The sequence below is a fragment of the Scyliorhinus torazame genome, chromosome 8 (genome assembly GCF_047496885.1).
Source record: "Scyliorhinus torazame isolate Kashiwa2021f chromosome 8, sScyTor2.1, whole genome shotgun sequence".
NCBI classification, from domain to species: domain Eukaryota; kingdom Metazoa; phylum Chordata; class Chondrichthyes; order Carcharhiniformes; family Scyliorhinidae; genus Scyliorhinus; species Scyliorhinus torazame.
Window position 1 is genome coordinate 1,039,403 of NC_092714.1, and position 25,450 is coordinate 1,064,852.

The 25,450-nt window shown below is 51.5% G+C and overlaps 2 protein-coding genes across 3 annotated transcripts in view; one reads left to right on the forward strand and one right to left on the reverse strand.

The window, feature by feature from the left end:
• LOC140427619 (ribosomal RNA processing protein 1 homolog B-like) overlaps positions 1–25,450 on the reverse strand; it is a 944,136-nt gene that overhangs the window by 778,090 nt on the left and 140,596 nt on the right. The gene's annotated exons all lie outside the window — the stretch shown is intronic.
• Positions 1–25,450, forward strand: part of pwp2h (PWP2 small subunit processome component) — a 78,560-nt gene that overhangs the window by 37,322 nt on the left and 15,788 nt on the right. For both annotated transcript variants that reach the window (XM_072513028.1, XM_072513029.1), the window contains exons 12-18: positions 550–697; positions 2,914–3,064; positions 4,815–4,995; positions 5,082–5,229; positions 9,742–9,850; positions 12,140–12,205; positions 19,937–20,155. In XM_072513028.1, the coding sequence (XP_072369129.1) occupies positions 550–697; positions 2,914–3,064; positions 4,815–4,995; positions 5,082–5,229; positions 9,742–9,850; positions 12,140–12,205; positions 19,937–20,155 (1,022 nt within the window). The remainder of the gene's footprint in view (positions 1–549; positions 698–2,913; positions 3,065–4,814; positions 4,996–5,081; positions 5,230–9,741; positions 9,851–12,139; positions 12,206–19,936; positions 20,156–25,450) is intronic.

Consider the following 25,450-nt stretch of genomic DNA (forward strand, 5'->3'; position numbering starts at 1 on the left):
CTGGGATTGTTTGGGTTCAGGGGGAAGCTGTGTTTGTGTCGCTGGGATTGTTTGGGTTCAGGGGGAAGCTGTGTTTGTGTCGCTGGGATTATTGGGGTTCAGGGTGAAGCTGTGTTTGTGTCGGTGGGATTGTTTGGGTTCAGGGGGAAGCTGTGTTTGTGTCGCTGGGATTATTGGGGTTCAGGGTGAAGCTGTGTTTGTGTCGCTGGGATTATTGGGGTTCAGGGTGAAGCTGTGTTTGTGTCGCTGGGATTGTTTGGGTTCAGGGGGAAGCTGTGTTTGTGTCGCTGGGATTATTGGGGTTCAGGGTGAAGCTGTGTTTGTGTCGCTGGGATTGTTGGGGTTCAGGGGGAAGCTGTGTTTGTGTCGCTGGGATTATTGGGGTTCAGGGTGAAGCTGTGTTTGTGTCGCTGGGATTATTGGGGTTCAGGGTGAAGCTGTGTTTGTGATGCTGGGATTATTGGGGTTCAGGGTGAAGCTGTGTTTGTGTCGCTGGGATTGTTTGGGTTCAGGGTGAAGTTGCTAAACAAACTTTTTGTTTCGTCGCAGGTATCGAAATTTCCGCACATTCACATCACCACGACCCACTCAATTCTTCTCCTTGGCTCTGGATGCGAGTGGGGAGATTGTGTGCGCTGGGTCGCAGGATTCCTTTGAAGTATTTGTGTGGTCGATGCAAACTGGTCGCTTACTTGATGTACGTATGGGATTTATTAGTCACTGCGGTCTCCGTGTCCGCTGCCGCGAGGCTGCGGTCTCTCCGTGTCCTCGGGGCTGAGGCTGCGGTCTCTCCGTGTCCGAGGCGGCGAGGCTGCGGTCTCTCCGTGTCCGAGGCGGCGAGGCTGCGGTCTCTCCGTGTCCGAGGCGGCGAGGCTGCGGTCTCACCGTGTCCGAGGCGGCGAGGCTGCGGTCTCTCCGTGTCCGAGGCGGCGAGGCTGCGGTCTCTCCGTGTCCGAGGCGGCGAGGCTGCAGTCTCTCCGTGTCCGAGGCGGCGAGGCTGCGGTCTCTCCGTGTCCGAGGCGGCGAGGCTGCCGTCTCTCCGTGTCCGAGGCGGCGAGGCTGCCGTCTCTCTGTGTCCGAGGCGGCGAGGCTGCGGTCTCCCCGTGTCCGAGGCGGCGAGGCTGCGGTCTCCCCGTGTCCGAGGCGGCGAGGCTGCCGTCTCTCCGTGTCCGAGGCGGCGAGGCTGCCGTCTCTCCGTGTCCGAGGCGGCGAGGCTGCCGTCTCTCCGTGTCCGAGGCGGCGAGGCTGCCGTCTCTCTGTGTCCGAGGCGGCGAGGCTGCGGTCTCCCCGTGTCCGAGGCGGCGAGGCTGCGGTCTCTCCGTGTCCGCGGCAGCGAGGCTGCGGTCTCTCCGTGACCGAGGCTGCGGTCTCTCCGTGTCCGAGGCGGCGAGGCTGCGGTCTCTCCGTGTCCGAGGCGGCGAGGCTGCGGTCTCTCCGTGTCCGAGGCGGCGAGGCTGCGGTCTCTCCGTGTCCGAGGCGGCGAGGCTGCGGTCTCTCCGTGTCCGAGGCGGCGAGGCTGCGGTCTCTCCGTGTCCGAGGCGGCGAGGCTGCGGTCTCTCCGTGTCCGAGGCGGCGAGGCTGCGGTCTCTCCGTGACCGAGGCGGCGAGGCTGCGGTCTCTCCGTGTCCGAGGCGGCGAGGCTGCTGTCTCTCCGTGACCGAGGCGGCGAGGCTGAGCTCTCTCCGTGACCGAGGCGGCGAGGCTGCGGTCTCTCCGTGTCCGAGGCGGCGAGGCTGCTGTCTCTCCGTGACCGAGGCGGCGAGGCTGCGGTCTCTCCGTGACCGAGGCGGCGAGGCTGCGGTCTCCCCGTGTCCGCGGCGGCGAGGCTGCGGTCTCTCCGTGACCGAGGCGGCGAGGCTGCGGTCTCTCCGTGAACGAGGCGGCGAGGCTGCGATCTCCTCGTGTACGAGGCGGCGAGGCTGTGCGATCTCCTCGTGTACGAGGCGGCGAGGCTGTGCTCTCTCCGTGACCGAGGCGGCGAGGCTGCGGTCTCTCTGTGTCCGAGGCGGCGAGGCTGCCGTCTCTCCGTGTCCGAGGCTGCGGTCTCCTTGGGGCTGAGGCGGCGAGGCTGCGGTCTCTCCGTGTCCGAGGCGGCAAGGCTGCGGTCTCCCCGTGTCAGAGGCGGCGAGGCTGCCGTCTCTCCGTGTCCGAGGCGGCGAGGCTGCCGTCTCTCCGTGTCCGAGGCTGCGGTCTCCTTGGGGCTGAGGCGGCGAGGCTGCGGTCTCTCTGTGTCCGAGGCGGCAAGGCTGCGGTCTCCCCGTGTCAGAGGTTGCGAGGCTGCCGTCTCTCCGTGTCCGAGGCTGCGTCTCTCCGTGTCCGAGGCGGCGAGGCTGCCGTCTCTCCGTGTCCGAGGCGGCAAGGCTGCGGTCTCTCCGTGTCCGAGGCGGCGAGGCTGCCGTCTCTCCGTGTCCGAGGCAGCGAGGCTGCCGTCTCTCCGTGTCTGAGGCGGCGAGGCTGCCGTCTCCCCATGTCCGAGGCGGCGAGGCTGTGCTCTCTCTGTGTCTCCGGCTGCGGTGTGTGGGGTGAAATGAAATGAAAATGAAAATAAATCGCTCGTCACAAGTAGGCTTCAAATGAAGTTACTGTGAAAAGCCCCTAGTCGCCACATTCCGGCGCCTGTTCGGGGAGGCTGTTACGGGAATTGATCCGTGCTGCTGGCCTGCCTTGGTCTGCTTTCAAAGCCAGCGATTTAGCCCTGTGCTAAACAGCCCCGGATGTGTGTGCTGGGGTCTCCGGGATGAGGAGCTCGATAAGGGAGGGGCGTGGCAGTTGTTGGATACTGAGTGAGGGTGGGGGAATGGTGGGTGACGATGGTGTTTGTTTGAGAGCAGCAGCCTCTGGGGTTTAGTGAAAGTGGTAATCTTTATCTTGCCTAAAATGCTTTGTGCTGTGTTTTAAATAACTTGTTTCCAGGTTCTGGCAGGACACGAGGGCCCAGTCAGCAGCCTCAGCTTTAGCCCAACGCACACACTCCTGGCGTCTGCATCATGGGATAAAACCGTGAAGTTGTGGGATATGTTCGACAGCTGGAAAACCAAAGAAACCTTTGTCCTGAATTCAGATGGTGAGACACAACTTTCCTGTAATTTGTGTGGATTGAGAGACTTAATCTTTACATTTAGAAGGATGAGAGGAGATCTAATTGAGGTATATAAGATGGTTAAAGGTTTACCAATGTAGACGTAGAGTGGATGTTGCCTCTTCTGGGGCAATCTACACAAGAGGTCATTTTTAGGATAAGGGGTAGCGGATTTAAACCCGCGATGAGAAGAAATTACTTCTCAAGGGGTTGTGAATCTGGAATTCACTCCCCCAGAGTGCGGTGGATGGCGGCACACTTGAGATTTTAAATTAGTAACAGGTTAGAACATGGAACAGTACAGCACAGAACAGGCCCTTCGGCCCTCGATGTGCCGAGCCTTGTCCGAAACCAAGATCAAGCTATCCCACTCCGTCATTAAAGTTGTTGAAGGGTTATGGAGAACGGGCAGGAAAGTGGAGTTGAGGCCCACACATGGTCCACCTGAATACCCAAATAGCTACACCTGCTACTGGCCAGTCTGAACGGTGGGGCACTCAGACATGCACTCCTCCTCCCCAGCATTCACCGCAAATACTTCGCTTTTTGTCACATTCAATCTCTATCCCGAAAACGCACCTAACTTCCCCAATATGTCCATTATCCTATCCATACATTCGGAATGTACAGCAACAAGTCAGCCACATACAGCGAAACCCTCAGTTTTAACTAACTTTTAGCTAACTTCGAGTGAGAGCAGAACAGTTTTGGGGTGAACACACTCAGGCAGATCAGAACTGCAACTAAAGGGCCTGATGCCGTAGCTCCATCCAGTAATGACATCATCACACCAAGCTGGAAACTAAATACCTCAGGGAATCCCTTAATCAAAACAAAATTGCATTAGCCCAAGCTTTTACAATGCTTAATTGCATCGCACGCTCCTAAAAGCTTTGTTATCTTTCAAACCAAGATTATTTTTTAATAATAATCTTTATTAGTGTCACAAGTAGGCTACATTAACACTGCAATGAAGTTACTGTGAAAATCCCCTAGTCACCACATTCCGGCGCCTGTTCAGGTACACAGAGGGAGAATTCAGAATGTCCAATTCACCTAACAAGCACGTCTTTCGGGACGTGTGGGAGGAAACCGGAGCACTCGGAGGAAACCCACGCAGACACAGGGCGAACGTGCACAGACAGTGACCCAAACCGGGAATTGAATCTGGGACCCTGGCGCTGTGAAGCAACAGTGCTAACCACTATGCTACCGTGCTGCCCATTATTTTAAAAAGATGGCTGCATCAGTCAAACCCGCTCTATCCCAGGCTTTTAACCCTTACTTCACCAAATACTTGTAACACAATGCATCTGAAACTTTTACATTCCTGACAGCTAACTGTATTTAAAAGTGTATTTTGACCTGGGATGGGTTTTGTTTGAGTGGAGATAAAGATAGCAGTTTAGGGTTATTGTTTCATTGTATTGTTAGGCATTGTTTAATGGATAATTGTAAGTTAATTTTCTTTGGGATGCCAAAGTTAGTAATACTGTGTTAGTAATAAAGTTTGTTTTAATTTGCCATATCCCTATTTGTATCTGAAATCACTCCTGGAGCGAGGTTTCCTTTCCTCACAGTCTTACAAAATTAAAATAAAATATTGGGGTTTCTGTCCAGTATCCGAGTAACTATTGGGGTCTGGAACGGCATCATAATACTGCTCCCCATTCTTATCTTCTATGATTAGCCGATATCTCTGCTGTACTCTGTCTCTAACCTGATCTCTCCATAGTTCTGGATGTTGCATTCCGTCCAGATGGGAAGGAGTTGGCGGTCGTCACTCTGGACGGTCAGATCACCTTCTGGGATCATCAAAACGCTGTGCAGACTGGCTCCATCGAAGGCCGTCATGATCTGCAGATGGGACGCAAGGAACTGGATAAGATCACAGCAAAGCAGGCGGCAAAGGGCAGGTGACTATAATGGGCAGGGGCAGACATGTATGGTGAGGGGGTCCGAGTAGGTCAGCAACTTGTTAATCCACTTGCTCTATTCTCAGGTCATTCTCTACCCTGTGTTACTCGGCGGATGGACAGTCAGTGCTGGCTGGAGGACGCTCCAAATTTGTCTGTATTTACAATGTGAAAGAGCAGCTCCTGGTGAAGAAGTTTGAGATATCCTGTAATCTGTCTCTGGATGCCATGGAGGTAAGTGATCCCTTGGGTGCACCACCACTAACATATTTACAGTAAAAATAAAAGATACTGCAAGCTGATATCTCAGTTACACCGCTTCCTGGAAGGACTTTGTTCCATCTCCAGTTTCTCTGCCTGTGTCACAATATTCTGATGTAAACTTTCACGTGATAACTTCCACAACAGAAGGTTCTTCTGTATTGTACTTGATTGGCCCCTTCATCATGTCCACCACAATACCCACAATTCTCCACTCCCTTCCAGAACCTCGATCGAGATGCCCCTTCTCGCTTCCCACCCATTTCATTTACTGCCATTACTGCAACATCCAACGTGACGTTACCACCGAAACCCCCCACCCCCCACCCAACTGACTCTCACACGGGTACGGCTTCCCCACACACTGACTCTCACTGGGGTAGGGGTCCCACACACACTGACTCTCACTGGGGTACGGCTTCCCCACACACTGACTCTCACTGGGGTAGGGGTTCCACACACACTGACTCTCACTGGGGTACGGGTCCCACACACACTGACTCTCACTGGGGTACGGCTTCCCCACACACTGACTCTCACTGGGGTACGGGTCCCACACACACTGACTCTCACACGGGTACGGCTTCCCCACACACTGACTCTCACTGGGGTAGGGGTCCCACACACAGACTCTCACTGGGGTAGGGGTCCCACACACACTGACTTTCACTGGGATAGGGGTCCCACACACACTGACTCTCACTGGGGTAGGGGTCCCACACACACTGACTCTCACACGGGTACGGCTTCCCCACACACTGACTCTCACTGGGGTAGGGGTCCCACACGCACTGACTCTCACTGGGGTAGGGGTCCCACACACACTGACTTTCACTGGGGTACGGGTCCCACACACACTGACTCTCACTGGGGTACGGCTTCCCCACACACTGACTCTCACTGGGTAGGGGTTCCACACACACTGACTCTCACTGGGGTACGGGTCCCACACACACTGACTCTCACTGGGGTACGGGTCCCACACACACAGACTCTTAGTGGGATAGGGGTCCCACACACACTGACTCTCACTGGGGTACGGGTCCCACACACACTGACTCTCTCACTGGGGTACGGGTCCCACACACACTGACTCTCACTGGGGTAGGGGTTCCACACACACTGACTCTCACTGGGGTACGGGTCCCACACACACAGACTCTTACTGGGGTAGGGGTCCCACACACACTGACTCTCACTGAGGTACGGGTCCCACACACACTGACTCTCACTGAGATACGGGTCCCACACACACTGACTCTCACTGGAGTACGGATCCCACACACACTGACTCTCACTGAGGTACGGGTCCCACACACACTGACTCTCACTGGGGTACGGGTCCCACACACACTGACTCTCACTGGGATACGGGTCCCACACACACAGACTCTCACTGGGGTACGGGTTCCACACACACTGACTGTCACTGGGGTATGGGTCCAACACACACTGACTCTCACTGGGGTACGGGTCCCACACACACTGACTCTCACTGGGGTACGGGTTCCACACACACTGACTCTCACTGGGGTACGGGTTCCACACACACTGACTCTCACTGGGGTACGGGTCCCACACACACTGACTCTCACTGGGGTAGGGGTCCCACACACACAGACTCTCACTGGGGTAGGGGTCCCACACACTCTGACTCTCACTGGGGTACGGGTCCCACACACACTGACTCTCACTGGGGTACGGCTTCCCCACACACTGACTCTCACTGGGGTAGGGGTCCCACACACACTGACTCTCACTGGGGTAGGGGTCCCACACACACTGACTTTCACTGGGGTACCGGTCCCACACACACTGACTCTCACTGGGGTATGGCTTCCCCACACACTGACTCTCACTGAGATACGGGTCCCACACACACTGACTCTCACTGGAGTACGGATCCCACACACACTGACTCTCACTGAGGTACGGGTCCCACACACACTGACTCTCACTGGGGTACGGGTCCCACACACACTGACTCTCACTGGGATATGGGTCCCACACACACAGACTCTCACTGGGGTACGGGTTCCACACACACTGACTGTCACTGGGGTATGGGTCCAACACACACTGACTCTCACTGGGGTACGGGTCCCACACACACTGACTCTCACTGGGGTACGGGTTCCACACACACTGACTCTCACTGGGGTACGGGTTCCACACACACTGACTCTCACTGGGGTACGGGTTCCACACACACTGACTCTCACTGGGGTACGGGTTCCACACACACTGACTCTCACTGGGGTACGGGTCCCACACACACTGACTCTCACTGGGGTAGGGGTCCCACACACACAGACTCTCACTGGGGTAGGGGTCCCACACACTCTGACTCTCACTGGGGTACGGGTCCCACACACACTGACTCTCACTGGGGTACGGCTTCCCCACACACTGACTCTCACTGGGGTAGGGGTCCCACACACACTGACTCTCACTGGGGTAGGGGTCCCACACACACTGACTTTCACTGGGGTACCGGTCCCACACACACTGACTCTCACTGGGGTATGGCTTCCCCACACACTGACTCTCACTGGGGTAGGGGTTCCACACACACTGACTCTCACTGGGGTACGGGTCCCACACACACTGACTCTCACTGGGGTACGGGTCCCACACACACAGACTCTTACTGGGATAGGGGTCCCACACACACTGACTCTCACTGGGGTACGGGTCCCACACACACTGACTCTCACTGGGGTACGGGTCCCACACACACTGGCTCTCACTGGGGTACGGGTTCCACACACACTGACTCTCACTGGGGTACGGGTTCCCCACACACTGACTCTCACTGGAGTATGGGTTCCACACACACTGACTCTCACTGGGGTACGGGTCCCCCACACACTGACTCTCGGTGGGGTACGGGTCCCACACACACTGACTGTCACTGGGGTCGGGGTTCCACACACACTGACTCTCACTGGGGTACGGGTTCCACACACACTGACTCACTGGCGTACGGTTTCCACACACACTGACTATCACTGGGGTACGGGTTCCACACACACCGACTCTCACTGGGGTACGGGTCCCACACACACTGACTCTCACTGGGGTACGGGTTCCACACACACTGACTCTCACTGGGGTACGGGTCCCACACACACTGACTTTCACTGGGGTACGGGTCCCACACACACTGACTCTCACTGGGGTACGGGTCCCACACACACTGACTCTCACTGGGGTACGGGTTCCACACACACTGACTCTCACTGGGGTACGGGTCCCACACACACTGACTCTCACTGGCGTAGGGGTCTCACACACACTGACTCTCACTGGGGTACGGGTCCCACACACACTGACTCTCACTGGGGTACGGGTTCCACACACACTGACTCTCACTGGGGTACGGGTCCCACACACACTGACTCTCACTGGGGTACGGGTCCCACACACACTGACTCTCACTGGGGTACGGGTCCCACACACACTGACTCTCACTGGGGTACGGGTTTCCCACACACTGACTCTCCCTGGGGTACGGGTCAAACACACACTGACTCTCATTGGGGTACGGGTCCCACACACACTGACTCTCACTGGGGTACAGGTCCCACACACACTGACTCTCACTGTGGTAAGGGTTCCACACACACTGTCTCTCACTGGGGTACAGGTCCCACACACACTGACTCTCACTGGGGTACGGGTCCCACACACACTGACTCTCACTGGGGTACGGGTCCCACACACACTGACTCTCACTGGGGTACGGGTTTCCCACACACTGACTCTCCCTGGGGTACGGGTCAAACACACACTGACTCTCATTGGGGTACGGGCTCCACACACACTGACTCTCACTGGGGTATGGGTCCCACACACACTGACTCTCACTGGGGTTACGGTTCCCACACACACTGACTCTCACTGGGGTACGGGTCAAACACACACTGACTCTCATTGGGGTAGGGTTCCCACACACACTGACTCTCACTGGGGTACGGGCTCCACACACACTGACTCTCACTGGGGTACGGGCTCCACACACACTGACTCTCACTGGGGTATGGGTCCCACACACACTGACTCTCACTGGGGTTACGGGTCCCACACACACTGACTCTCACTGGGGTACGGGTCAAACACACACTGACTCTCATTGGGGTAGGGTTCCCACACACACTGACTCTCACTGGGCTCTGGGTTCCACACACACTGACTCTCACTGGGTACGGGCTCCACACACTGGCTCTCACTGGGGTACGGGCTCCACACACACTGACTCTCACTGGGGTACGGGTCCCACACACACTGACTCTCACTGGGGTACGGGACCCACACACACTGACTCTCACTGGGTACGGGCTCCACACACTGGCTCTCACTGGATACAGGCTCCACACTCAGTGACACTGACACCAGTCCGACTGTTATTTTCATGACTCAATGCGAGTGGAGAATAATGGGATGAATGCCCTTGTTGCTGACTGATGCGTGGTTCTCTTGCAGGAATTCCTTGATCGTAGGAAGATGACAGAGTTTGGAAGTTTGGCTTTGATTGACGATGGTGCTGGAGATGAAAATGGAGTGGTGATCAGTCTTCCAGGAGTAAAGAAAGGTAGGAAAGAGTGTTGAAGCGTGTGTTGCTGCATGTGTCCTGAGGACAGAGCGCAGCTGCTATTATATTTGTTCAGCCTGCAGAAGCTGGATCATGGCAGGTAAGCGGATCGGTGATTCGTGTATTTGAAGGTTTTATTCTTCTAAATGGGGGCAGTCGATTAAAGTAGCACCGGGAGGTGTAAGTATTACATAAATTTACAGTTTCACGAATTACATTGGTTCTAACTGCTGATAAAAGTTGTGGTACAATTAAGCTTGAAACCTAATTATAATAACAACTAATTCAAGGTGATTAGTCGAGATCATAATGCGGCTCATTTATACATGCTTAAAATGATACACATTGAGAGGGGCGGCATGGCGGCGCAGTGGTTGGCATTGCTGTCACATGTGCGTGTACGTGTGGAGTTTGCATGTTCTCCCTGTGTTTGCATGGGTCTCACCCCACAACCCAAAGATGTGCAGGGTAGGTGGATTGACCACGCTAAGTTACCTCTTGTGCATGTCCCGTGTGTGTGTGGAGCCTCCTCCAGTGAGTTGTTTAATTGCCCACCACCATTCATGGCTGGATGTGGCAGGACTACAGAACATAAATCCGATGCGTTCATTGTGCAATCGCTTAGCTCTGTCTATCACTTGCTGCTTATCTTGTTTGGCACACAAGTAGTCCTGTCTGGCTTCACCAGGTTGACACCTCATTTTTCGGTATGCCCCTGCACTCTCCATTGAACCAGGGTTGACCCCCTGGCTGGGTGGTAATGGGGGAGTGGGGGATACGCCGGGCCATGAGGTTACAGATTGAGGTTGATACAATTCTGCTGCTGCTGATGGCCCACAGGCCTCATGGTTGCTCATTGAGTTGCGAGATCTGTTTGAAGTCTATCCCATTTAGCACGGTGGTAGTGCCACACAACACGATGGAGGGTATCCTCAATGCTGGATTCATGCGGATAAAGGTGTTTGTATGGGTGGGGGTCGGTTAAGTTCCAACTGTGTTTCTATTGTGCTTAGAGAGGGTTATGGCATGAAGAATAAATATATGGCTTAGGTATGTGGGTGTTGTTTAGCAACTGGGGCCTTGTAAGGTAGAGATTTAAGTTTTAGTTACCTAATTTTTAAAAAAATTTAAAGTACCCAATTCTTTTGTTTTCCAATTAAGGGGTAATTTAGCGTGGCCAATCCACCTGCCCTACACATCTTTGGGTTGTTGGGGTGAGATTTAGTTACCGAGTTTGATTGTGGATGGAAACAGGACACTGTGGAGTGAATATTTCTAACTGCCAGGAGAAGCTGGACAGGACAAAGGAGTTGCAAAGATGCAAACTTCCTAAGGAGCAAGTTACAATAATCAAGTTTCCCAGATAACCTGGGAATTGGGACCAAAGAATTTCTTAAGACGACCAAAGTTAAGGGAATAGAGACCAAGGTATTGTTCAGAAGAGTTCAAGGAAGAGTAAACACCGTTGTTCTAAGTTAGAAACAATTGCAGAAACTAGATTTAAAATAGGCAGCAGCCTTCAGAGGTAAATGGAACGTTTTAATGTCATTTTAATAGTCTAGGAATTGAGAGTTCAAACAATTGTGAAAGGTTTGCACAGCAATTGAAACAAATAAATCCTAATGGGGTTGGTGTAAATCCTGGACAGGATAAGCTGTTAAAAGTAGAGAGAAACCTTTGTTTAAAAGAGTAATTTGGGAAACCTGGTCTAGATTTCAGAATGCAAACCGCTAAGGGAAGCATTATTATGAGAGAAGATTCTGAAGCAGGTTTGGGAGTGGAGTTTGGAGACTCATTGGACAATCGTTTTGGGGGATTCTGAGGAGAAATCCGCAGACTCTAACGTGGGGTCAGAGTGGAATATGTGTATTTGACCATTGCCAATCTTTATGCTTAAAGGGACTTTGTGTTAATGAGACCATTATAGTTTAGATATACTTTGTAATCAGTGTTGATCTTAAAATCGGGGGTGGGGGGGGGGGGGAAGAATTATTGTATTGTGATCCAACTTTTTATGATTTTTTTCTTGTTAAAACTAACCAGTGGCTGTTTCTCCACGTTTTATAAAAAGAGTAAAAGTTTACAGTCTTTTGAGTCAGGGTTCCATTCTGGGATCTTCCCGCCCAGCTAAAACTTCAACTGGGATTGTAACAAGATATGGACTCGGATTTCATTATTGCTGTGTGGACTGAAATGGAAACGATTTGGTGTTTGAACTCTGGCCTCAGCTGATGGTAGTTGGAACCAATCCTGTGCCCCAACTAACGCTGTCCTGTCTTTTTGAATAAGGTGACATGAGCTCGCGTCATTTTAAGCCGGAGATCCGTGTGACGTGTCTTCGCTTCTCTCCGACAGGTAAGCAATTTCACGGTAGTGCTTACTAATCGTGACAAATCACCTTTGAGTCACTGACCCCTGGTGGGGTTGAATTTAAGGCAGGAAGGGTTATATTCCAACGGTATTTGGAAATATGTATTTATGTTACAAATGTTGGGCTTGTGCTCAATATTAACTCTTCATCCTGCCTGGTCTTCCCCTGAGTGTCGTATCCCTGAGCTTCAGGGGTTTACTGTAACTAATGAGCACTGGTTCTGTGGAGTGACACGTCTGGGAGGACAGTGGCAGGCTGAGCGCTGGCCTTCCCCGCACGGTGCAATTGTCACTGCCCTCTGGAGATGAGGCCCAATGTAAACTGGTTAACTTTGCAATAAATATGTGAATGAAGACAAAGGAGTTAAATATTCAGTCTAATTTTTAAAGTTCATTTATGGGATGTGGTTGTCGCTGGCCAGGCCAGCATTTATTGCCCATCCCTAATTACCCTTGAGAAGGTGGTGGTGAGCTGCCTTCTTGAACCGCTGCAGTCCATGTGGTGTAGGTACACCCACTGCTATTAGGGAGGGAGTTCCAGGATTTTGACCCAGTGCCAGTGAAGGAACGGCGATATATCTCCAAGACAGGATTGTTTAGTGATTTGGATGGGAACCTCTAGGTGGCGATGTTCCCAGGTGTCTGCTGCTCTTATCATTTGAGATGCGAGAAGTCCTGAGTTTGGAAGGTGCTGTCTAAGGAGCCTCGGAAAGTTCCTGCAGTGCAACTTGTAGATGGGACACACGGCTGCTACTGTGCAATGGTGATGGGGAAAGTATTCCATCACATTCCTGACTTGTATTTTGTAGATGGTGGAGAGGATTTGGGGGGTCAGCAGGCGAGTTATTTGCAGCGGGATTCCTGGCCTTTGACCTGCTCTGGGAGCCACAGTATTAATGTGGCTGGGTCCAGTTCAGCTGCTGATCCATGGTAACCACCAGGATGTTGATTGTGGGGGATTCAGCGATGGTAATGCCATTGACTGCCAAGGGGCGATGGTTAGATCGTCTCTTATTGGCATGGCCATTATCTGGTCCCTGTGTGGTGGTGAATTCTGACTGCTTTTTAACACCAAAAATAATAAACAATGCTCATAGCCCCGACCCAGAACCTTCATGAGTCCTTTTTACTGACTGTAGCCTCAGCAATTCCCCAATGTCTGCCCCTCACCACCCTGAAGCTCCTTGTTTGGGAAGCCATTGGCTTAAGTTGCTCTCCTGTTTTGTAGATTCCCGGACACTGCCTCTGGCTGAGCTGATATAAATTAAGGCACTTCAATATCAGAAATATATGTGCATGGATCCATCCTGCTGTGTGGATATGGTATGGAAGAGAATCCGTTTGAAACCACTGCATCAGATTCCTGATGTTGGGTTAAATATACTTTTCCCAATTTCTTCACCCAGAGAGCGGTGATCCTGTGGAATCCGTGGCCACAGGAGGTAGTTGAGGCCGAAGCAGCCAGATGTAGCACTTTGGGCGAAGGCGATCAATGTGTATGAAGGCAGGAGCAGGTTACTGAGCTGAAGGATCAGCCATGATCATTATGAATGGTGGAGCAGGCTCGGAGGGCTGCATGGCATCCTCCTGTTTTAGATGTTTCTCTCTTGAGAATTGTGTGTATTTAACTCCTCTTGCCTTGAATTCAACAGGTTGATACAAATCCTAGCAATTTCTTCATTGGAAAAATATAAAGTTAGCAATTCGACTTAGCAAGCAGTTTGATCTGTTTTCCTTCAGTTAAGTTAGGGAGAGGTGTAACAGGTGGGGAATAGGACAAGTATAGGTAGTGTCAGCATTCATGAATATCCTCCAGTACAGCATTGGTAAGATGAAGTATTCTCCACCCTAGATTCATAGAATGATTACAGAACGTGAGGCCATTCTGCCTGTCATATCCATGTTGGCTCGCGCCAAGTGGCACAATGGTTAGCACTGGGACTGCGGCGCTGAGGACCCGCATTCGAATCCCGCCCTGGGTCACTGTCCATTTGGAGTTTGCACATTTTCCCCATGTCTGCATGAGTTTCACCCCCACAACCCAAAGATGTGCAGGTTAGGTGGATTGGCCACACTAAATTGGCCCTTAATTGGGAAAAAAATTATTGGGTACTGTAAATTTATTTTTAAAATAAATTTTTAAAAATATCTATGTTGGCTCTCTGCAAAAGCAATTCAGCAAGTTGCACACTCCCCTTTCCCTGTAACCTTTTAAATGTTTTCTCTTCAGCTGGTCACCTAATTTCCTTTTGAAAGCATTGATTGAACCTGCCTCCCTCCACCACACTCACAGACAAGACATTCCAGATCTTACTCAGTGAGTGAATCTACCTCCACCACACTCACAGACAGTACATTCCAGATCCTAACCACTTGCTGTGTGAATCTGTCTCCACCACACTCACAGACAGTACATTCCAGATCCTAACCACTCATGGAATCATAGAATCCCGACAGTACAGAAGGAGGCCATTCGGCCCATCGAGCCGGGCTGTTTAGCACAGGGCTAAGTCGCTGGCTTTGAAAGCAGACCAAGGCAGGCCAGCAGCATGGTTCAATTCCCGTACCAGCCTCCCCGAACAGGCGCCGGAATGTGGCGACTAGGGGCTTTTCACAGTAACTTCATTTGAAGCCTACTTGTGACAATGAGCGATTTTCATTTCATTTCATTTCGAGTCTGTACTGACCCTTCGAAAGAAGACGACCCTACCTAGGCCCAACTCCCCCACCCGAATCCTACAACCCTACCTTAAGGGGCAATTTGGCATGGCCAATCCACCTAGACTGCACATCTTTGGACTGTGGGGGAAAACCGAAGCTCCCGGAGGAAACACAAGCAGACACGGGGAGAACGTACAAACTCCACGCAGAAAGTCACCCGAGGTCAGAATTGAACCCGGGTCCCTGCGCCGTGAGACAGCAGTCCTAACCAATGTGCCACCATGTCGCTGTGTGAATCTGTCTCCACCACATTCGCAGACAGTACATTCCAGATCCTAACCAGTCGCTGTGTAAATCTGTCTCCACCACACTAACAGACAGTACATTCCAGATCCTAACCACTCACGGTGTGAATCTGTCTCCACCACACTCACAGACAGTGTGTTCCAGATCCTAACCACTCACTGTGTGAATCTGTCTCCACCACACTCACAGACAGTACATTCCAGATCCTAACCAGTCGCTGTGTAAATCTGTCTCCACCACACTCACAGACAGTACATTCCAGATCCTAACCACTCATGGAATCATAGAATCCCGACAGTACAGAAGGAGGCCATTCGGCCCATCGAGCCGGGCTGTTTAGCACAGGGCTAAGTCGCTGGCTTTGAAAGCAGACCAAGGCAGGCCAGCAGCATGGTTCAATTCCCGTACCAGCCTCCCCGAACAGGCGCCGGAATGTGGCGACTAGGGGCTTTTCACAGTAACTTCATTTGAAGCCTACTTGTGACAATGAGCGATTTTCATTTCATTTCATTTCGAGTCTGTACTGACCCTTCGAAAGAAGACGACCCTACCTAGGCCCAACTCCCCCACCCGAATCCTACAACCCTACCTTAAGGGGCAATTTGGCATGGCCAATCCACCTAGACTGCACATCTTTGGACTGTGGGGGAAAACCGAAGCTCCCGGAGGAAACACAAGCAGACACGGGGAGAACGTACAAACTCCACGCAGAAAGTCACCCGAGGTCAGAATTGAACCCGGGTCCCTGCGCCGTGAGACAGCAGTCCTAACCAATGTGCCACCATGTCGCTGTGTGAATCTGTCTCCACCACACTCACAGACAGTACATTCCAGATCCTAACCACTCGCTGTGTGAATCTGTCTCCACCACACTCACAGACAGTACATTCCAGATCCTAACCACTCGCTGTGTGAATCTGTCTCCACCACACTCACAGACAGTACATTCCAGATCCTAACCACTCGCTGTGTGAATCTGTCTCCACCACACTCACAGACAGTACATTCCAGATCCTAATCACTCACTGTGTGAATCTGTCTCCACCACACTCACAGACAGTACATTCCAGATCGCAGCCAGTCAGTGTGAAAAGGTTTGTCCTCGGGTCACCATCGCCTCTTTTGCTATTACTTCATATTGGGATCCTCCGATTGGCAATACTTCCACCAATGGGAAAAGATTCTCTCGATCTACTCCCCTTTATGATTGTGAACACCTCGACCAAATCTCCTCTCAACCTGCTTCTTTCTGAGAGGAACACTCCCAACCGCTCCAATCCGTATCACAACTGAAATTCCTCAACCCTGGAACTATTACCGTGAGTCTTTGCAGCACCGGATTGGCACAATGGTCCACTTCCAGCTGGATGAGTGTTTAATCAATGACTGTCGTAACCTCCTTGCTCTTGTGCTCTCTGTCCCTATTAATAAAGCCCAGGCTACTTTGTGCCTTTTTCACCACTTTCTCAACCTGTCCTGTTGCCTTCAAAGATTTGTGCACAGAGAGCCCCGACGCTCCTCCCCTGCACTCTCTTTCAAATGTTCCTCTCTCCGTGTTCTTCCAACAAAGCGTATCACTGCACCTGTCTGTGCAGCAAAGTTCACTGGCCACATGTTTGACAAATGGATCAGCCCGTCTACATCCACTTGAAGTCTATCACTATCCTCACCATCTCAATGTTTCCACGTTTTGCAACACCTGCATATGCTGACATTGTGCCCTGTATACCCAAGGTCAAAGCCATAATGTGCTTGTCCAAACACAGCCACTTGGGGCTTTACAGCTTCCTCCAGTCCAAAAAATAACATATTTCCAATGCCCATCAAACATTCCCAGGACAGGTACAGCACGGGGTTAGATACAGAGTAAAGCTCCCTCTACACTGTCCCCATCAAACACTCCCAGGACAGGTACAGCACGGGGTTAGATACAGAGTAAAGCTCCCTCTACACTGTCCCCATCAAAAACTCCCAGGACAGATTGGAGAGCTGCCGTTCAGAGTGGTGGGAGGGATATTTTGTTATTTAGGAATCCAGGTGGCACGGGACTGGTAGCTGTTACATAAACTAAATTTGACCGGGATAGTACAACAGATGAAGGAGGACTTTCAAAGGTGGGACATGCTCCCGCTGTCACTGGCAGGGAGAGTACAGACCGTGAAAATGACGGTCCTCCCGAGGTTTCTGTTTGTTTTTCAGTGCCTCCCCTTCTTTATCCCAAGGGCCTTTTTTAAACGGGTAAACAAGGTGATTTGGGGTTTTGTGTGGGCGGGCAAAATCCCACGAGTGAAGGAAGTGTGGCTGGAGCGTGGCCGGGGGGAGGGTGGGTTGTCGCTGCCGAACTTTAGCAACTATTACTGGGCAGCAAATATAGCCATGATTAGGAAGTGGATAGTGGGGGTGGGGGACAAGTTTGGGGGCATTGGTAATGCAACCTCTGCCGTTCACGCCGGCCCGGTACGCCACAAGCTCGGTGGTGGTGGCGGCCCTGAGAATCTGGGGGCTGTGGAGGGAGCATCAGTCTGGACCCCGATTTGCAGTAACCATCGGTTTGTACCGGGAAGGCTGGACGGGGGATTCGGAGATGGCAGAGAGCAGGGATTGAGAGGATGGGGGATCTATTTATAGATGGCAGCTTCCTCTCTTTGAAGGATTTTGAGGAGAAATTTGAACTGCAGCAGGAATGGATTCAGATATCTGCAGGTACGGGATTTTCTGCGAAGGCAGGTTCCGACCTTTCTGCTCCTACTGCCATGGGGGAGACAGCACAGGGTAGTTTCCAGGACGGGGGTGGGAGAGGGGAAGGTTTCGGATATTTCTAAAGAACTCATGGAGTGGGAGGAAACGCAGACAGAGGAGCGAAAGGGCAAATGGGAAGACGAGCTGAGGGGAAAGATAGAGGCAGGTCTTTGGGTGGGTGCGTTAAGCAGAGTCAACACATCCTCATCATGTGCCAGGCTCAGCCTGATTCAGTTTAAGGTTGTCCACCGGGCACACATGACGGTGGTCTGGATGAGCAAGTTTTTTGGGGTGGGGGACAGGTGTGCGAGATGTGCGGGAGGGCCAGCGAACCATGTCCATATGTTTTGGGCATGTCCGAAGCTTGGGGGATTCTGGCAGGGATTTACAGATGTCATGTTCACAGTGTTAAAAACAAGAGTGATGCCGAGTCCAGAGGTGGCGATTTTCGGAGTGTCGGAATATCCGGGAGTCCAGGGGGTGAGAGGCTGACGTCTTGGCCTTTGCCTCCTTGGTAGCTCGGAGACGGATATTGTGAGCATGGAGTGACTCGAAGCCCCCGAGTTCAGAGATCTGGCTCAGTGACATGGCTGGCTTTCTCAGACTGGGGAAAATAAAGTTTGCCTTAAGAGGATCGATTCTAGGCTTCATCCGGAGGTGGCAGCCGTTTGTCAACTTCATTGGAGAAAACTAACCATCAGCAGGGGTGGGGGTTTAAATTGTTGTGTAGAGGAGGTGGGACGTGTGAGGGAGGGAGGCGGTCTTTGCACTATGATTATGTTTGTATTTGTACTGTTATTATAAAATTATAAATGCTTTAATAAAATGTTTTTTTTTAAAAAACCTCCCAGGACAGGTATAGCACGGGGTTAGATACAGAGTAAAGCTCCCTCTGCACTGTCCCCCATCAAACACTCCCAGGACAGGGACAGATGGGGTTAGATACAGAGTAAAGCTCCCTCTGCACTGTCCCCCATCAAACACTCTCAGGACAGGTACAGCGTGGGGTTAGATACAGAGTAAAGCTCCCTCTACACTGCTGCCATCAAACACTCCCAGGACAGGTACAGCACGGGGTTAGATACAGAGTAAAGCTCCCTCTACACTGTCCCCACCAAACACTCCCAGGACAGGTACAGCACGGGGTTAGATACAGAGTAAAGCTCCCTCTACACTGTCCCCATCAAACACTCCCAGGACAGGTACAGCACGGGGTTAGATACAGAGTAAAGCTCCCTCTGCACTGTCCCCCATCAAACACTCCCAGGACAGGTACAGCACGGGGTTAGATACAGAGTAAAGCTCCCTCTACACTGTCCCCATCAAACACTCCCAGGACAGGTACAGCACGGGGTTAGATACAGAGTAAAGCTCCCTCTACACTGTCCCCATCAAACACTCCCAGGGCAGGTACAGCACGGGGTTAGATACAGAGTAAAGCTCCCTCTACACTGTCCCCATCAAACACTCCCAGGGCAGGTACAGCACGGGGTTAGATACAGAGTAAAGCTCCCTCTACACTGTCCCCATCAAACACTCCCAGGACAGGTACAGCACGGGGTTAGATACAGAGTAAAGCTCCCTCTACACTGTCCCCATCAAACACTCCCAGGACTGGTACAGCACGGGGTTAGATACAGAGTAAAGCTCCCTCTACACTGTCCCCATCAAACACTCCCAGGACAGGTACAGCTCGGGGTTAGATACAGAGTAAAGCTCCCTCCACACTGTCCCGATCAAACACTCCCAGGACAGGTACAGCACGGGGTTAGATACAGAGTAAAGCTCCCTCTACACTGCCCCCATCAAATACTCCCAGGACAGGTACAGCACGGGGTTAGATACAGAGCAAAGCTCCCTCTACACTGTCCCCATCAAACACTCCCAGGGCAGGGACAGATGGGGTTAGATACAGAGTAAAGCTCCCTCTACACTGTCCCCATCAAACACTCCCAGGGCAGGGACAGATGGGGTTAGATACAGAGTAAAGCTCCCTCTGTTCCCCTACAGGCCGGAGCTGGGCAGCCACAAGCACCGAGGGTCTCCTAATCTTCTCGCTGGATGGTTCTGTAGTGTTTGACCCATTCGATCTGGATGAGGACGTCACTCCGAGCAGTGTACGTCATGTTCTGCGCCAGAAGGAATTCACAACTGCCATTATGATGGCATTCCGTTTAAACGAAGACAAACTGACTCTGGAAGTGCTGGAGAGTGTTCCTCATGAGGAAAGTGAGTATGAAACCACCTTCGGTCAGCTCCACTGACACCAAAACGAAGTCGCTCACTCTGACCCTGTTGGGTGCCAAAAGCTGTCCTTACTGACCCGTCACTGCTTACAGGATTTTGAAGTTAGGGTGACACGGTGGTTAGCACGTTTGCTTCCCGGATTGCATCACTGTCTGTGCGGAGTCTGCACGTTCTCTCTGTGTCTGCGTGGGTTTCCTCCGGGTGCTCCGGTTTCCTCCCACAAGTCCCGAAAGGACATGCTTGTTAGGTGAATTGGACATTCTGAAATCTTCCTCAGTGAACTTAAAGGCTTGATTCATGCTCGGAACTTGGATGTGGTTGCTGTAATGGAGACTTGGTTAAAAAAGGGACAGGACCGCTAACTAAATATTCCAGGATATCGGTATTTTAGGCGAGACAGGGAGGAAGGTAAGGGAGGTGGGGGAGTTGCAATACTGGTTGGAGAACATATTACAGCTGTACAGAGGGAGGACACCATGGAAGAATCAAGTAACGAGGCACTGGGTAGAACTCAGAAACAGTCACTATGATGGGGGTGTACTACAGGCCTCTCAACAGCCCACGGGAAGTTGAAGAACAGATATGTAAGAAGATTCTGGATAGATGTAGAAATAATAGGGTTGTTGTAGTGGGAGACTTTAATTTTCCTCATATTGACTGGAAATCCCTTGGGGCTAGAGGTCTGGATGGTGAGGAATTTGTTAAATGTGTCAAAGAACGTTTTTTGGAACAATATATGGATAGTCCGCCTAGAGAGGGGGCTATACTGGACCTAGTATTAGGGACCGAGCCCGGCCAGGTCATCAAAGTTGCAGTGAGAGAACATGTGGCGAACAGTGACCACAATTCTGTAAGCTTTTGGATACTCGTGGAACAGGACGAGTGTTGTCCTGGGGTTAAGGTGCTAAATTGGGGGAAGGCTCACTACAACCAGATTAGGCAGGATTTGGAGGCTGTTGTTTGGGAGAGGCTGTTTGAGGGTAAATCCACATTGGGCATGTGGGAGTCTTTTAAGGAGCAGTTGGTGGGAGTGCAGGATAGGCACGTGCCGGTAAAAAGGAAGGACAAGAAAGGCAGGATTCAGGAAACGTGGATGACCAGGGAAATTGAGAATCTTGTCAAAAAGAAAAAAGATGCATATGTGAGGTACAGGCAACTGAAAACCGATGAAGCACTTGAGGAATACAAGAAAAGTAGAAAAGAGCTCAAGCTGGGAGTTAGGAAGGCAAAGAGGGATCACGAAATGTCCTTGGCAGACAAGATTAAGGAGAATCCCAAGGCATCTTATACGTATATTAGGAACAAGAGGATAGCTCGAGAAAGAGTTGGTCCACTCAAGGACAAAGGAGGGAAATTATGTGTAGAACCAGAGGAAGTAGATGAGATCCTGAATGAGTATTTTGCATCGGTATTCACAAAGGAGAGGGACATGTTGATTGGTGGTATCTCAGAGGGATGTGTAAACACTTTAGAACAGGTCGTTATTACGAGGGAGGAAGTGTTAGGTGTGTTAAAAAGCATTAAGGTAGACACATCCCCAGGGCCAGATGGCATCGATCCCAGATTAATGAGCGAGACAAGACATGAAATCGCTGGGCCTGTAACCAAAATCTTTGTGTCCTCATTGGCCACAGGTGAGATCCCAGAGGTTCACACTTGGAGTATAGTGTTCAATTCTGGTCGCCACACTACCAGAAGGATGTGGAGGCTTTAGAGAGGGTGCAGAAGAGATTTACCAGAATGTTGCCTGGTATGGAGGGCATAAGCTATGAGGAGCGATTGAATAAACTCGGTTTGTTCTCTCTGGAACGAAGGAGGTTGAGGGGCGACCTGATAGAGGTCTACAAAATTATGAGGGGCATAGACAGAGTGGATAGTCAGAGGCTTTTCCCCAGGGTAGAGGGGTCAATTACTAGGGGGCATAGGTTTAAGGTGAGAGGGGCAAGGTTTAGAGTAGATGTACGAGGCAAGTTTTTTACGCAGAGGGTAGTGGGTGCCTGGAACTCGCTACCGGAGGAGGTAGTGGAAGCAGGGACGATAGGGACATTTAAGGGGCATCTTGACAAATATATGAATAGGATGGGAATAGAAGGATACGGACCCAGGAAGTGTAGAAGATTGTAGTTTAGTCGGGCAGTATGGTCGGCGCGGGCTTGGAGGGCCGAAGGGCCTGTTCCTGTGCTGTACATTTCTTTGTTCTTTGTTGTTCTTTGAAGGATAGACAATGTTGTACCGTTATTTAAGAAGGGTTGCAAGGATAATCCGGGTAATTATAGGCCAGTGAGCTTGACGTCCGTGATAGTGAAATTGTTGGAAAAGATTCTCAGAGATAGGATCTCTGCACATTTGGAAGTGAATGGTCTTATTAGCGACAGACAGCATGGTTTTGTACGAGGGAGGTCATGTCTCACTAATTTAATTGAATTTTTTGAGGAGGTGACAAAAATAATTGACAAGGGAAGGGCTGCGGATGTTGTCCACATGGACTTTAGTAAAGCATTTGATAAGGTCACTCACGGCAGGCTGGTGCAAAAGCTTAAATCACATGGGGTCAGGGGTGAACTAACTGGATGGATCCAGAACTGGCTTGGCCATAGAAGACAGAGGGCAGCAGTGGAAGGGTGTTTTTCCGAATGGAGGTCTGTAACTAGTTCCGTAGGGATCAGTACTGGGACCTCTGCTCTTTGTAATATATACAAATGACTTGGAAGAAAACGTAGCGGGTCTGATTAGCAAGTTTGTGGATGATACTAAGATTGCAGGAGTTGTGGATAGTGATGAAGATTGTCAGAGAATGCAACAGGATATAGATCGGCTGCAAAATCGGGCAGGGAAATGGCAGATGGAATTTAACCCGGACAAATGCGAGGTGATGCATTTTGGTAGATCCAATTCAGGGGGAGCTATAAAATAAATGTCAGAACCATCAGGAGCAGAGAGACACAGAGAGATCTGGGCTTGCAGGTCCACAGATCCTTAAAAGTGGCAGCACAGGTGGAAATGGTGGTAGAGAAAGCATACGGCATGCTTGCCTTCACAGTATGGGGTATCGAGTATAAAAGCTCCCAAGTTATGTTCCAGTTATATAGAACGTTGGTTAGGCCACATTTGGAATACTGTGTCCAATTCTGGTCACCGCACTACCAGAAGGACGTGGAGGCTTTGGAGAGAGTACAGAAAAGGTTTACCAGGATGTTGCCTGGTATGGAGGGTATTAGCTATGAGGAGAGATTGAATAAACTGGGATTGTTCTCCCGAGAGAGACGGAGGCTGGGGGGCGACCTGATAGAAGTTTATAAAATTATTAGCGGTATAGATAGGGTGAACAGTTGGACACTTTTTCCCAGGGCAGAAATGACAATGACAAGGGGGCACAAGTTCAAGGTGAGGGGGGAAAGGTTCAGTGGAGATGTTCGGGGGAAGTTTTTTTACACAGAAGAGTGGTAGTGGCCTGGAATGCACGGCCCAGTGAGGTGGTTGAAATGAAATGAAAATCGCTTATTGTCACAAGTAGGCTTCAAATGAAGTTACTGTGAAAAGCCCCTAGTCACCACATTCCGGTGCCTGTTCGGGGAGGCTGGTACGGGAATTGAACCGTGCTGCTGGCCTGCCTTGGTCTGCTTTCAAAGCCAGCGATTTAGCCCTGTGCTAAACCAGCCCTTTTGAGGCAGATACATTAGTGACCTTTAAAACCTATCTGGATAGGCACATGAACAGACAGGGTATAGAAGGATACAAGCGGTTGGTCTAGATGCGGCTAGTGATCGGCGCAGGCTTGGAGGGCCGAAGGGCCTGTTCCTGTGCTGTATTGTTCTTTGTACCCAAACAGGTGCCGGAATGTGGCAACGAGGGGCTTTTCACAGTAACTTCACTGCAGTGTTGATGTAAGCCTACTTGTGACACTAATAAAGATTATTATTATTAGTTGTGTCCCTAATTCTGCCAAGGAACTTACTAAGTTTTGGGAATACGAGGGGGGAAGTGCAATGTCCCTGCTAGCCCGCAATGGCTTGCCTGTAACTCTATCTGTCTCGTTCACAAAATTGTGCAGTCAGAACCCACTTCAGAGACATGAGACATATTTCGACAAGTACCTGGGATCGGCCAGGCCAAGTGCTGCAAAGCGAGTTAAGAATAGTACGGTAGCTGTTTTCGACTGGCACAGAATTGATGGGCCTGAGGGCCTTTTCTGTGCTGCAGACGTCTATGACCAAATGACACTATGGAAACAGATACAGCGGGAACTGCGAGAGCAGTACTGAGGGAGAGCTGCACTGTCAGAGGGTCAGTACTAAGGGTGTGCTGCACTGTCAGAGGGTCAGTACTGAGGGAGTGCTGCACTGTCAGAGGGTCAGTACTGAGGGAGTGCCGCACTGTCAGAGGGTCAGTACTGAGGGAGCGCTGCACTGTCAGAGGGTCAGCACTGAGGGAGTGCTGCACTGGCAGAGGGTCAGTGCTGAGGGAGTGCCGCACTGTCAGAGGGTCAGTATTGAGGGAGTGCCGCACTGTCAGGGTCAGTAATGAGGGAGTGCTGCTATGTCAGAGGGTCAGTACTGAGGGAGTGCTGCACTGTCAGAGGGTCAGTACTGAGGGAGTGCCGCACTGTCAGAGGGTCAGTACTGAGGGAGTGCCGCACTGTCAGAGGGTCAGTAATGAGGGAGTGCTGCTCTGTCAGAGGGTCAGTACTGAGGGGGTGCCGCACTGTCAGAGGGTCAGTACTGAGGGAGTGCCGCACTGTCAGAGGGTCAGTACTGAGGGAGTGCCGCACTGTTAGAGGGTCAGTACTGAGGGAGTGCCGCACTGGCAGAGGGTCAGTGCTGAGGGAGTGCCGCACTGTCAGAGGGTCAGTATTGAGGGAGTGCCGCACTGTCAGGGTCAGTAATGAGGGAGTGCTGCTATGTCAGAGGGTCAGTACTGAGGGAGTGCTGCACTGTCAGAGGGTCAGTACTGAGGGAGTGCCGCACTGTCAGAGGGTCAGTACTGAGGGAGTGCCGCACTGTCAGAGGGTCAGTAATGAGGGAGTGCTGCTCTGTCAGAGGGTCAGTACTGAGGGGGTGCCGCACTGTCAGAGGGTCAGTACTGAGGGAGTGCCGCACTGTCAGAGGGTCAGTACTGAGGGAGTGCCGCACTGTTAGAGGGTCAGTACTGAGGGAGTGCCGCACTGTCAGAGGGTCAGTACCGAGGGAGTGCCGCACTGTCAGAGGGTCAGTACTGAGGGGGTGCTGCACTGCCAGAGGGTCAGTACTGAGGGAGCGCCGCACTGTTTATTTTAACTTC